The following is a 12,670-nucleotide window of genomic DNA, read 5'->3' on the forward strand; positions in this document are numbered from 1 at the left end:
ATATATTAGGCGCCATACCGGCGCCACTCCAGGGGGCGACCTGCCGGCCCACCGAGTGTTGCTAGGGTAAAAGTTTCTCCAACAAACATGCACGCGGTGCGCGCACACCTAACTGGAATGGATATGAGCAACACATCTCGAAGAACAACAGTTACAAAGGTGAGTAACCGTCTTTTACAAGTCCAGGTAATTCAGATCTCTTCCCTGTCCATCTTACAAGTACTTTAATCTTCCCTGAGTTAATAAATCATCAATTCTGGAATCAAATATTTGAAAACTATAGCATTTTCATGCTAACTATAGGATTGTAATATTGTAGCACATACTTCTGAAATAAAATAGTGAAGATTCATCCTGTAGTTTACAATTTCAAGACCTGATGATGTAATTAATATGGTTTCATACAGTTGGTTCACTTAGCTTCATTTATAATTACTTCAATTTTAGAATCATCTCTTCCCACACCCCAATTTCTTAGCTGCCTAATGAGTGTATCTCTTCTAGTCCTTGAGCATTCCCCTTGAACATTAAAATAAATATTGTATCTCAAAGAAATGGGAATTGCACAGTATATACTGGCTTGTTTCTCTAGAAAATAGTCCCTTAAATCTCAAAAGCACAGTTCATGTCTTATTTACTGTGAGGTGTTGTGACTTTTCAAACTATTGTATGTTGAGTAATTAACGTTGAAACATTTTGTATAGATGTATCCAGAAAAATATTACTGTAAAACAGCTGCCTGGTCTAAATAGCTTACCTTTCTTTGCAGCCAAGCTGAATGGGAGCAGCTACTGAATAACTGCAGTGCATTTCTGTTCTATGGAATGGAAAGATTCTTGTCTCATATTTTACTTAACAGATTCATTGCTATGAACATCCCAGGTGAGATAAGGAAGCTAAAAAAACTATATATTGTGTTCTCTTCTCTTGCAAAGCATCATAAAATTCTATTCCATGCCAAATAATTATGAGACTATTAGGGTTATGCAATGAAAGGTACAGTTTAACACAGAGCTAAGGGACCATGCTCTTCATTCAAGAAGTTCTGCATTCAGGATATGGAACAAATAGCAATTTAAATTCTTGTTGTTTGCTATCTGTTAGAATAGTCTTAGAATTTAAGCAGTTGGAATCTAACACTACTTTTGGGAAGGGGGAGTTCTGTCAAATTTACTTGACTGTTTTTATTGTTGGACATATTTTTCTTTCTCCTGAAATTTGGTTTCTTCCCATTGGGTCCAAATTTCTCAAAAAGACACATATTAAAAGGTTAGGACTCAAATTTTCAAAAAATTGCCTCAGATATTGGGGGTCCAAGATCTGATATTCAGAGTTTCTGAGTTCTGATAGCTCTGAGTTGAGTTGAATTAGAGTTGGAGATGGTATTCATAAATTATACCTTAAATGTTTAGAGTTGGGCACTGAAAATTAGACGTCACTTTTGAAAACATGGGCCTAACTGATCTGTCTCTGGTAGTCTTGTTTTATAATCCCCTATAGCAGAGAAATGCTTTTCATATATGTGTCTAGACTAGGGGTCGGCAGCCTTTCAGAAGTGGTGTGCCAAGTCTTCATTTATTCCCTCTAATTTAAGGTTTCACGTGCCAGTAATACATTTTAACATTTTTAGAAGGTCTCTTTCTATAAGTCTATAATATACAACTAAACTATTGTATGTAAAGTAAATAAGGTTTTTAAAATGTTTAAGAAGCTTCATTTAAAATTAAATTAAAACGCAGAACTCCCCGGACCGATGGCCAGGACACGGGCAGTGTGAGTGCCACTGAAAATCAGCTCATGTGCCTCCTTTTGCACGCATGCCAGAGGTTGCCTACCCCTAGTCTAGACTGATGGTGCTTCTTGAATGCTGAATCAAATTTCAAGTGCTAGGAAAAGTCTAGACCCCCTTATTTTATCAACAGGAAATTCTAAACGCGTTGACAAAGACATCACTGGAACAGAAAATATGTGAGACGTGCTGAAAATCACACAGCATTTCTCCATGGACAGAGACCGTAGTGCAGGCGAAACACAGAGGCTAGTGATACAATATCTAACATTTTCTCAGAAAGCTTTGGTAGGTTTGTTGTTACTCAGATGCATTTTTACCAACATGGAGATGGCTTTCACCATCACTGGAAAAGAAAACAAGTCTGTTTCCTGTGTCTGTTAAATTTATCTGAGTCTTTGAAAGAGCGAAGTCTTCTATTTGCAGAAGCACCGAAGTGTCTAAGACGCCCAAGTCCCATTTTCAAAAACGACGTTAACACCTAGGCTACTAAGTGCTTAATGTCCTTTTCATGTAGCTACCACATCTATTCCTTTAATATATAGTTATTCCTATTAGAGGCTGCACAGTATATGTTTTACAGGGAATTAATCCTGACAAATCCATTAGGGACATGGGATATTTAAGTATTTGAGGCCAGATTTTTAAAGGTATTTAGGTACCTAAAGAGACAGGCACCTACTGGGATTTTTTTTAAAGGACTTATGCACCAAGCACCCATTAATTTCAAGCATCTTTACAAATCTGGTCTCAAGCCCTTAAATATACTCTGTACACAGTGAATATGTCAGGGTAGCTGCACAATCTTCCCAATTCCTGTTCATCTACCCAACTTTCCACAGGTTGACAGCCCATGAAGTCATTTAATGTTATCTGTAGGCTGAATCGAGTACAGAGCTAATTTTCATGGAACTTAATAAATACTAATTTTTGAGAGCCTCCACTGACCTATATCTGCAAACATGGTATTATAATTCTCTATCACTAAATTTTCCGAAAGCGGAGATTGTTTCTTGCCGTCCTGGCTACAGTTATCCACATTTCATAGTTTTCCAAAGGACATGAATATTTATTTAGAAAGGATAAGTTAGCTATTTGAATTACAATAGCTTCTTATGTTTTTCCTTAACAAATATTCAAAAACAATACAGAAAAAGCATTGGTAGTGAATTAGTCTGCTATATATTCCTTGATTTGGTCTTACTGACCATGTAAATTAACTGATTGCATCTGGAAAAATCACATTTGATTTGCAAAACATGATTATCTATCAGAATAATATAAATATTTGTAAATCTCACTTAAATTTAATTTGCTTTCAGACAGACAACTGACAAATGAAGCAGAGATCCCTGTCATTTGTTTGTAAGAATATATGGGACCTTTCTGGATAAAAATCACATTGGACCAAATTTTGCAATCTTTACTTAAGTAGTATTTACTCTTGCATGTAAATCCTACTGAAATCAGTTCTACCGACCTTGAAAGGGTTGCAGAAATGAGTCCTGTAAATTTATTATTTATTATTATTATTTGTTTATTATTTGTATTACCATAGCACCTAGGAGCCCTGCTCATGAACCAGGACTCCATTGTGCTAGGTGCTGTACAAACACAAAACAAAAAAATGTTGGGTAGTAGTAGAAAGTGATTATTCAAACACTTTTCCTTAACAAATAGCTGAGTATACAGTTATGGCAGAAGAAAAAATAAATGTTTATATTGAAAACTGTTTATTCAATACTTTCACAAGAGCAATAACATCAGAAAGATACATGTTATCTATTTTCATTTTGTAAATGCTGTTAAAACAACTAACTTTTTTTTTCCAGAATGCCAATTGATGGTACTTTTAGATCTGGTGCAGTCAAATCAGAGTTTCCAACGACTGGCAAAGCTTGATACACTCAAAAGGTAGAATAAATCTTACTGTATCCTGCAGATAGTCACAGTGTCTCATTTTTTGTCTTTCAAAGCAAATTTAAAATTGTCTCTTGTGCTTCTGAATGTGGGGTGGACTCAGATCTGAGTTTGGAGTGGGGAGTTTGGCCACTTTCCTCCATGATCCTGCAGAAGCCTTTTTCACAGGTGCTGCATTGTATCAGGGCTCCACAGATGAGGAGAAGACAGATCAAGGCTGTAGGGAGACCGAGTTTGAGGGGGACAGAAACCTTCCCCACTGTCTTCTGAATTCAGGATTTTTAAATTAAGCTACACCTCTACCCCAATATAATGCTGTCCTCGGAGCAAAAAAATCTTACCGCGTTAGAGCTGAAACTGCGTTATATCAAACTTGCTTTGATCCACCGGAGTGTGCAGCCCCGCCCCACCTGGAGCTCTGCTTTACCGCGTTATATCCAAATTCTTGTTATATCGGGTCGCGTTATATTGGGGTAGAGGTATAGTTAAATAGTTACAGCCTTTCTAGCATAGAAAGATACTTTAGAGTCCTTCTGAAGGTTTATACAATTAATACTTTGAGACTGAGCCAAGTGTTTATGTTTTGCTGGAATAAATTGTTTTGGGATGCTAATTAACTTCCTTCCAGATGTTTACTATTGCTGATTAAAGGTGTTAACCTTGAAGACAGCTGAGTATCTGCCTTGCATCTAAATTTAAAGAGACAGAGCTCACACATTTATTGTATATATTGTGACAAAGTTCCTCCTCTACCTTGGTGGGTCCTGCACTTATTGGCAGATTTGTTCCCCTCAGTGATCTCCCCCGCAGTCTGGATCAACTCCTCCTGTGTCTGATCAGGAGTTGGTTTGGGGGAACCTGCCCGCCTCCTACTCCAAGTTCCGAGCCAGGCTCAGTATGGATTTTCGCAGCTATCTATAATGCCTTTCTTTGTAAACACGTTGCCTACACCTCCATGGGCTACTTCCCCAAGGCTCCTCCAAACCTTCTTATCCACACAGCTTTCCTCCATAGGTCTGTAGAACGCTGTGTACTCCTTATCTCCAGCAGCACACCCTCTCAGTTTCAGATCCTCATAACACTTCCTACTTCCTCTGGCTCCCCACCCACCGCTCTGATGAGAGAGGTCTCCTTTTAAAACCCAGGTCCCCATTAGCCTGCCTGATTGTGCAGGTGTTCTGCATAGCCTGTCTGCCTTAATTGGTTCTAGCAAGTTCCTGACGACTATAGTGCAGACCCTGCTCTGGTCACTCAGGGAACAGAAAACTACTCACCCAGTGACCAGTATATTTGCCCTCTACCAGACTCCTGCACCCCACTGGCCTGGGTCTGTCACAATATCTAATACAAATTCTTGAGAGATTAAAATACTTTCCACTTTTCTGACTTCACTAATAGGAAATAAATAGAAAAGTCCCCCTAAAAATACAAAGAGTCATCAGTATCGCATCGCCACATCCACTGAAAGTACCTGTACACCTTGCAAATTAAAATGTGCTGGATGTAAGATATCTAATACATAAATACACATGCACACAAAATAACTAAATATTTAAATCCAGTAACTAAGCCTGAATCCCCCTCTTTTATATAAAAACAATTAAGAACGGTCCCTTTATTTCTCAAAGCTTTTTTCCCCAAACACAGTCATTCCCTAAATTAAGTCAAAAGACAAATTCCTTAATGTAGGTTTTCCAACTGTGTACGTTTGCAGTCTCATCCTAATAGATTATTGTATTTACCAGCCTGTTGCTGTCATCCTGCATCTCTTAAGTGGGTGATTTATGGCTCTGACTGTGACAGTTCCCTGAAAGTTTAGAATAACTTCAATTAAAAGCTAAATCATATAACTTCGTGTTCCCCCAAGAAATAAATAGCATCCTTCAAAGAGATTATAGAAAACCTTCCTTGTTGTTTTATACAAGGATTACCATGAAATGCAGATTGACAAAAAGCCGAATTCCATTTTTAAATTACTACAATTCCAATGCTGTAGAATTTCACCTGCAAAAAAAAAAAACCCTATCAAAACTCCAAATCTCCATGTGTTCCGTTGCAGCAATTTAATTTAATACAGCTCCAGGGTAGAGAACATCTTTCCTTGTATATCGTTTCTGAGTCTCCAAACTTTTGCTGGACTCGCTCTTAACAGCTTGTTTTCACTGCTAAAGTATCTGCATTTTTTGCTGTGGGTAATTAATATGTGTGAGCTATGCTGAGGTAAAAACACAGTAAGACCAGGAACTCTAGTTTAACTGCCAGGACAACCTGAAGTGCCTTGTCTTTGCTGTTGTTTTACCTTGGGGTAGCTCGAACATCTTATTACCACAAGGGAAACAAAACACAACTTTTTTAGCAGTAAAGACCTGCCCTATCTCCAAATATGACAAAGTACAGACATGCATCTCATGTAAGGAGAAATCACTTCTCTTCTTTTTCATCCACCTGAAGGTAACCATTACTGATAACTTAGCATGCCTGTCTCCAAACAACTCAGCTGGATCCAAAAGCCTACTCCACATACCCTTATCCACAACTAATGTGCTTTGTCTGCTATTGTTTCCTTTAATTTACTCTATTATCGTTCCGTAAACAGTAACATGGCAGTGCACAGTCTGCTAGGTGGGACTTCACACCCTGCAAAGATGAAGTAGAATTTTATATAGTTGTTTATATAGCATCTCCTACTTAATACAAAACATTCCAACACACTATCACTAGGAATTAAAAATGTATGAGAAAAATGCAGTCCGCCATTTACTGATATGTTTTGTATGGTGAAAGTTGAATAAAAATCATTTTTGTCCTCTATATTCAAAAGCACAACACACATCAAAATGTTTCAGGAAACTTTCTACTTATCATTTTTATGCATTATATTTATTGATTATATTATTCTTATACTATTGACTTTCTTTAGTCGTCTACAAATGTCTGTAGAGAGACCAACAGAGACAGCAATCCTTCTAAGCCTTATTGGTGTTCGTTCCATTATGGCCAACCAGTGGTATACAACCCTGCAAGAGAATGCAGAAAGGCTGGAAATCTTGTCTGAAAGTATGTACTTGTGGCAAATCTTCCCTTAACACATTAGTCCTTAAAATTTTCTGATTCTTTATGTAGAATAGCACAATTCTTATGCTATCCTTTCTGTAGAGAGAGGGCTGAGAGAGAGGATGTGAAGACCTGCATGCTAATAAGTAGCAGGGATTAGCTGGCTATGAGGGCTTCCTGATCCTTCTTTCTAAAAACCCTGCTCAGAGCCCTGCCTGTCCCCCATTAATGGAGAGAGAAGTGTCCTTGAGCTGCCGGACATTAGCAACTATAACTATTTTGAGAAAATGTTCTGTGATGCCTTCAAGGAGAATGTTAACCTTGTCATCTTGCTTTAAGAATGTAAAGTGAATGTGAGTGAAGGACGAGCTGCTGGTTATAAATTAAGAGCAAGACTTTTATAGTTAAGAGCAAGGTCTTGAATCATGAGAGCCACAGAGCGATCTGTCGGTGCTGTAAAGGCACAGAAAGGGAAACTACCTGAAAGTTACTCGCACAATCACTGAACTATAACTAACTCCTACTGATCTATATCATTTTGATTTGCTCCATTTTTAAAAGCTGAGGCACTGGTCTAAAAAATCCAGGGTTTGTATCTTCTTGTTTTTCAAAATTCTCATTGAAAGTTCATAAAAATGACAGTAGTTCTTTTTAGATTTGTTACAAACTGGAAAAACAACTGGGCAGACCATTCGTGTTCTTCAAAAGTATAAGATTGGAGTGGAAAAGTCACCAACTAGAGGTAAGAAATACAGAAACTGGCCTCTGATATTAACAAAATTAGATGCTTGTAGTTTAATCACTATTACAATTCTTTGTTACAATGCAAGAGAGGGAAAATGTGGCCACTTCAAGTGGCTCCTGACTTAAGTTGCACTTCTCCCTCAGCTGATTTACTGCAAAGCTAAAGCTAAGATTGGAAATAAGTAAGTTTTAAACAAAGGAAGATCAGAAGAATATTGTGGTTTTAGAAAAAAAAATATTTAAAAAGCCTCCACTAACTAGGAGATAGGTATATAGAATTACAACAATTTTTAAAACATTTTGCAGTTGATAGGTACATCCACAGTTCATGGAGGGAGTAGGGGTAAGAGCAGAGGTTCAAAAGTCACACCTTGTAGACCTGTACAAATGCAAGATAGTCAAGGTGAACTAATATCTTAGCGTGTCTAATATGTACTGAATCCTAAAGTGTTTTCATCGCCATATAGTCACAATATATATTAGAGACATATTAATTCAACATAGGTTAAAACAAATAAATCTTAATGTCACTTTTCTGGACTATCCAGGACAAGATGTTGATTCTGCTTCATAATCTGGGTCCTGATAAATCACTACATTATTCTATTTTTATGTTGATAAAAATCCATTCTATTTAGTCTAATGCTATACATTTTATATCATTTATTACATAATGGCCTGGTCTTCAGAGGTGCTGAGCACCTGCAATTGCCACAGACTGCAGTTGGAGCTGCTGGTGCCAGGAGTCCCTGAAAATTAAGCTTTAATTAGTGCATATGTCATGGGCAATGGATATTTGGAAAATGTCTATAATTTAGTAAGGTACTTTTCAAGTTTAGTTTCTATGGAAAACTTAATTAATCTTTACATTTTATGAAAACTTCTTTACTTGATTCCAGCAACTTCTGAATTTGGTTTCATTTGACATATGCAGTATGCATTTGTGATAAAGTAAACTGAACTATCTCTGCATGAAGTAAATCTATTATTATATAAAATTACATCCATAAAAATGCAAATTCTCAGTAGGAAGTAATGAATGTGACTCACGCTGTATAGTATTCTCTGCAGTTTCCAATCTGTATTTAGCAACAATGTACTGTGTGCAGTCATACTGCCTTGGGTGTGCTGTCATCCATTAACTAGAGTCAGAGCAGATCTATACGTGAGTCACACCTCCCTGGAAAATACAGTATGATTGGTGATTAAGTTGGTGGCACTCTCCCCTCTGGGTCGCCAGTCCTGCAAACAGTTACTCATGTGTTTATCATTAAACACATTAGCATTATGGTCAGTACCACTACACACAAATTTACATAAGTGTTTGCAGGCAGACGGCCTTAGTTAGTATTGAATTAATGCCATATTCTGTTTAAAGGGGGTGTTTTGCTGGGATAAATGCAATCTAACAGATGAGACCTAAAGGTAAGATCCTGGCTACATGTGCTGACATTCAGTGGCGGTTTTTGGAAAAGATAGGGGTATCAAGGCAAGTAATATGATCAAAATCTAATATGAGTAATTACATTTTGCCTGTGTAAAATTCCCTGTTTGGTAGCTTTATCACAATTAACCAAAATATTCACCAACATAGTATAAATACTTCCCATGGTATAAAATTTAATTTGTGTGACTGGCAGGCAGTGTTAAGAGCACGACAAACATGAAATATACAGTACTCATTAATTTTACATTTTGCAGTATGTAGTAAATTACAGTGATATGGCTTCAGATCATGGCAAAATCTCTACAAACACAAAATAAGTTCAGCCTGCTTGGTAGAAGGCAGCCGTAGAAATTCTTCTCTGTATAGGGTAATTTATAGAGGAATTTCCACCTGCTAGCTTGGGGTGGGGGACCCCCACAGGGGCAGTCCTTGACTTATCTGTCTATTGGTTGTTACTAACATAGCATTATAAATTGTATTCCATTTACAAAGTTGTGTAGAAGTTGCCAGAGTTAAGGCCTCTGCCGGTAAAGTAAAGTACAATAAAATAACTCATTTGTTCTTTTTGAAAAGTCAACAAAATCCTCACTTTGCCGACTTATTGTAGTAATGATTTGGGATACTGGGAAGACTAAAATCCTAAGTATTGTCTGAGTTTTCTCTGTTCTGTGCTCAAATGTCCCTTGTGTGTATTGATCATCATTTCAATGTAAAACAGAGGAATGCAAAAGATACTTGAATATTTAAGCAAACAGAAGGCAAAAATACTATATTGTAAAATATTCTAATAGGTGTAATTGTAAATAACAATTTTTTTGAATATTTTCTAGTGGAAGAGAATTCTAAGAATTCTTCTAGTGATGAAATTGAAAGCCAAATAATTCCCAATCAGTCAAACCTTCCTGCAATTCAGCCATCATCTTTCAATTGTATATTATATGGGCTACCCAACATAATTGTTATGTGAACTCATGTCAGGTTTCTATCTGTAAATAGGAACTCATCTACAGTATACATGATATTGGCCTTACCTTGAAAGCTAGCATTTAGTCAGTCATCTTAAGGACTTTTTGTGTAGACTAATAAGAATTGAGTTTAAGAATATGCAAAGCGTGTTAGCTAATTTATTTTCTTTTAGATTTGTGTACTGATATTAAAATAGCGAAGATATTTGTCAGAGGTTTATGTTATTGAAAGTATGTATTTCTCTGTGCTCTTCTGTTAATTAAAGTCTTTAAAAACATCTTGGATTTCTGCTTATGATTACTCCATTATTTACCTTCTGCTTAAAAAAGAGCAAACATACTGTTTTTCACATCACGAACTTGTGCAATGAGTCTCAAAAGTACTTTTTAATTGACTGACTTTCCTGTGAATAATTTATAATAGCATTGATGAAGTTCTCAAATCTCTGCTGTGGTTCACAAAACTCCAGAAAACTCATTCACAATCAACTATGTTGTGTTAAGCAAAAATAAGGTATATTTTCCACTTCTTTTTGCATTACTTGATCTGAATTCACTTACAATAGTATAAATAATAATTGGATTTTCCAGGGCCGTATACTACAGTGACCAGATGTCCCAATTTTATAGGGACAGTCCTGATATTTGGGGCTTTGTCTTATATAGGCCCCTATTACCCCCCACCCCCTTCCCAATTTTTCACACTTGCTATCTGGTCACCCTACTATATACGGATATGGGAAGGGAGCTCAGCTTCCTCTACAGCAGCATTCTTCTCTTCCCCTGACTTCACAAAGGGCTGTATGCAGCACCAGGGATCTCCGGGCTAAGGAAGGAGTACATGGACCCCAGCAGCATGACCAGGAAGTTCATGGAGAATAAAGAATAAAATAGATATAGCAAGTGGCTCTATGAATTTTGCCTATGATTCCCCCACCCGTAACAATGGGGAAGGCCTTCTTGAGCCTCTTACCAGCACTCCTGATGTTGTCACACCTTTATTATATTGCTGACAATATTTTATGCCACAGTGACAGCATAGAGAACACAAGATTTGGATACATTCTAAAAAGCCAGTGATGCGGTAGCAATTATAGAAGTATTCTATTGTACACTGGATTTTCAACAGGTACAAGTCAATAAAATTCCTCTTCTCCTGTCCTACTTAGTAGATTATGCCCCATTTTAGGGAACCATGTATATTACTTAACCTTTTCTCTCCTGCCTTAGTTTTACAATGAACATCAAAAAAAGCTTGATACCCAGACAGAACATTTAATCTCCATAGAACCTGACTGAAAATTTTACTACGGTATCCTGTTCTGAGGTAATTGATCTTTTTCCTGGTATAGTGCAGCAAACATGGACAACGTGCTGGCCTCCAAAATAAATAAAAATAAAACAAAATTAACTAGCTAACTAATAAAAAAGAATAAATTATGTGTCCTCCACTACCTAAAACAGAGATGTAATATTTAATTGTTGCAGTCTTCTCATAGGTTTCATGGATAATATGGAGAACTATTAAATTAACCAAATTCCGAAACAATTGTAAACACGCTTTATGCTTAGTCAGTCACCGGTGGAAGTTTTAAACAATTTTAAAACTTTTTTTGTACCAATAGAAATAAATGCAAAATAATTTAGAACTTAGTGAAAATATAAAGCTTTGATCATCATTTCAAACAAAAAAGTTTTGAAATACTCTTTTTTCCCAGCAAGGTAGCCAAGCCTGTTCTCTGTGATAAATTTTTTATACTCACTTTAAGCCATTAAAATGTCACTAAAAAGATACTGTTCCTGGCTACCATGCTGTGCTAAAGTTAATTAGAACCTGATAGAGCTTTAAAGATTTGTAGCACATTATTATAAAATCATGACATGCAAAACATCTTTTTTGTTCACACAAGAATATCAATAAATTCTTCTCTACTACCAGAGGTTTATCAGATAACTTTATATGACTGTAACTTCTACATCAAATTATGTTATAAAATGCACAATTATTTTTTAAAAATGTATTCCATTTAAATTGAACTTTCTTTTCTAGTTAAATATTTGACTTAGTCACATTTTGTAAATGGATTGTCTTGCTTTCATCTAGGCTTTTGGGAACATGCCAAAATTAAACCAGGAAATGTTGGCATATAACATTTGTTTTTATTTATCAGTGCTAAAATGTAGGACTGATTCAGCAAAAAAAGTTTTCAGTCTTCTGTACTTTTCAGGATCCAGACAGTCACAGCAGATGGCCATATTTAGCATGGACTCCCACTTAGTTATTTCCCAACTTCCCATAGCCTTGCACATTCAGAAAAATCTGCTCCCCTTTGGCAAGTGTAGCTATCCAGGAGACAGAAAGCTCCCAACCTCCTACATTCTTTTATTCCTGAGTCTCAGAAACACCAATTATCTCTCCCATGGGTATGCACATCCAAGGAGATAATCTAGGTATCTAAATGCAGCATCTCTTGCCCTGTCACAGTTAAATATATTTATGACTGTCTTCTCTTTGAGAGTGGGTGGATTGTTTTTGTGTTGCATCTTTTAAATATTTAATAAAATATGCAATATGCACAGTTAAAGGTGAGGGACTCATTACTTGATTGCATGATGCCTAGGAGTCCTGTACATTTTTAGTTACTGTTGTGGTCCACTGAGTGTCTTCTACCCCAGTTTGTGGTAATGTTCAAGGGAATTTCTCCCTTTTTCTTCAGTTGCTCTTTTTTGATGCCTCAAGTGGGGGAAGGA

The 12,670-nt window shown here is 36.7% G+C and overlaps 1 protein-coding gene across 1 annotated transcript in view; it reads left to right on the forward strand.

Annotated features, from left to right (window-relative positions):
* The window catches only part of CFAP46 (cilia and flagella associated protein 46), a 178,237-nt gene extending 168,078 nt beyond the window's left edge, over positions 1-10,159 (forward strand). Inside the window, exons 57-61 of the mRNA XM_075072713.1 lie at positions 770-882; positions 3,622-3,703; positions 6,630-6,766; positions 7,419-7,505; positions 9,785-10,159. Of these exons, the coding sequence (XP_074928814.1) occupies positions 770-882; positions 3,622-3,703; positions 6,630-6,766; positions 7,419-7,505; positions 9,785-9,921 (556 nt within the window). The 3' untranslated portion in view covers positions 9,922-10,159. The remainder of the gene's footprint in view (positions 1-769; positions 883-3,621; positions 3,704-6,629; positions 6,767-7,418; positions 7,506-9,784) is intronic.
* Positions 10,160-12,670: the final 2,511 nt, after the last annotated feature.

Source organism: Chelonoidis abingdonii, chromosome 15, assembly GCF_003597395.2.
Source record: "Chelonoidis abingdonii isolate Lonesome George chromosome 15, CheloAbing_2.0, whole genome shotgun sequence".
Classification (NCBI taxonomy): domain Eukaryota; kingdom Metazoa; phylum Chordata; order Testudines; family Testudinidae; genus Chelonoidis; species Chelonoidis abingdonii.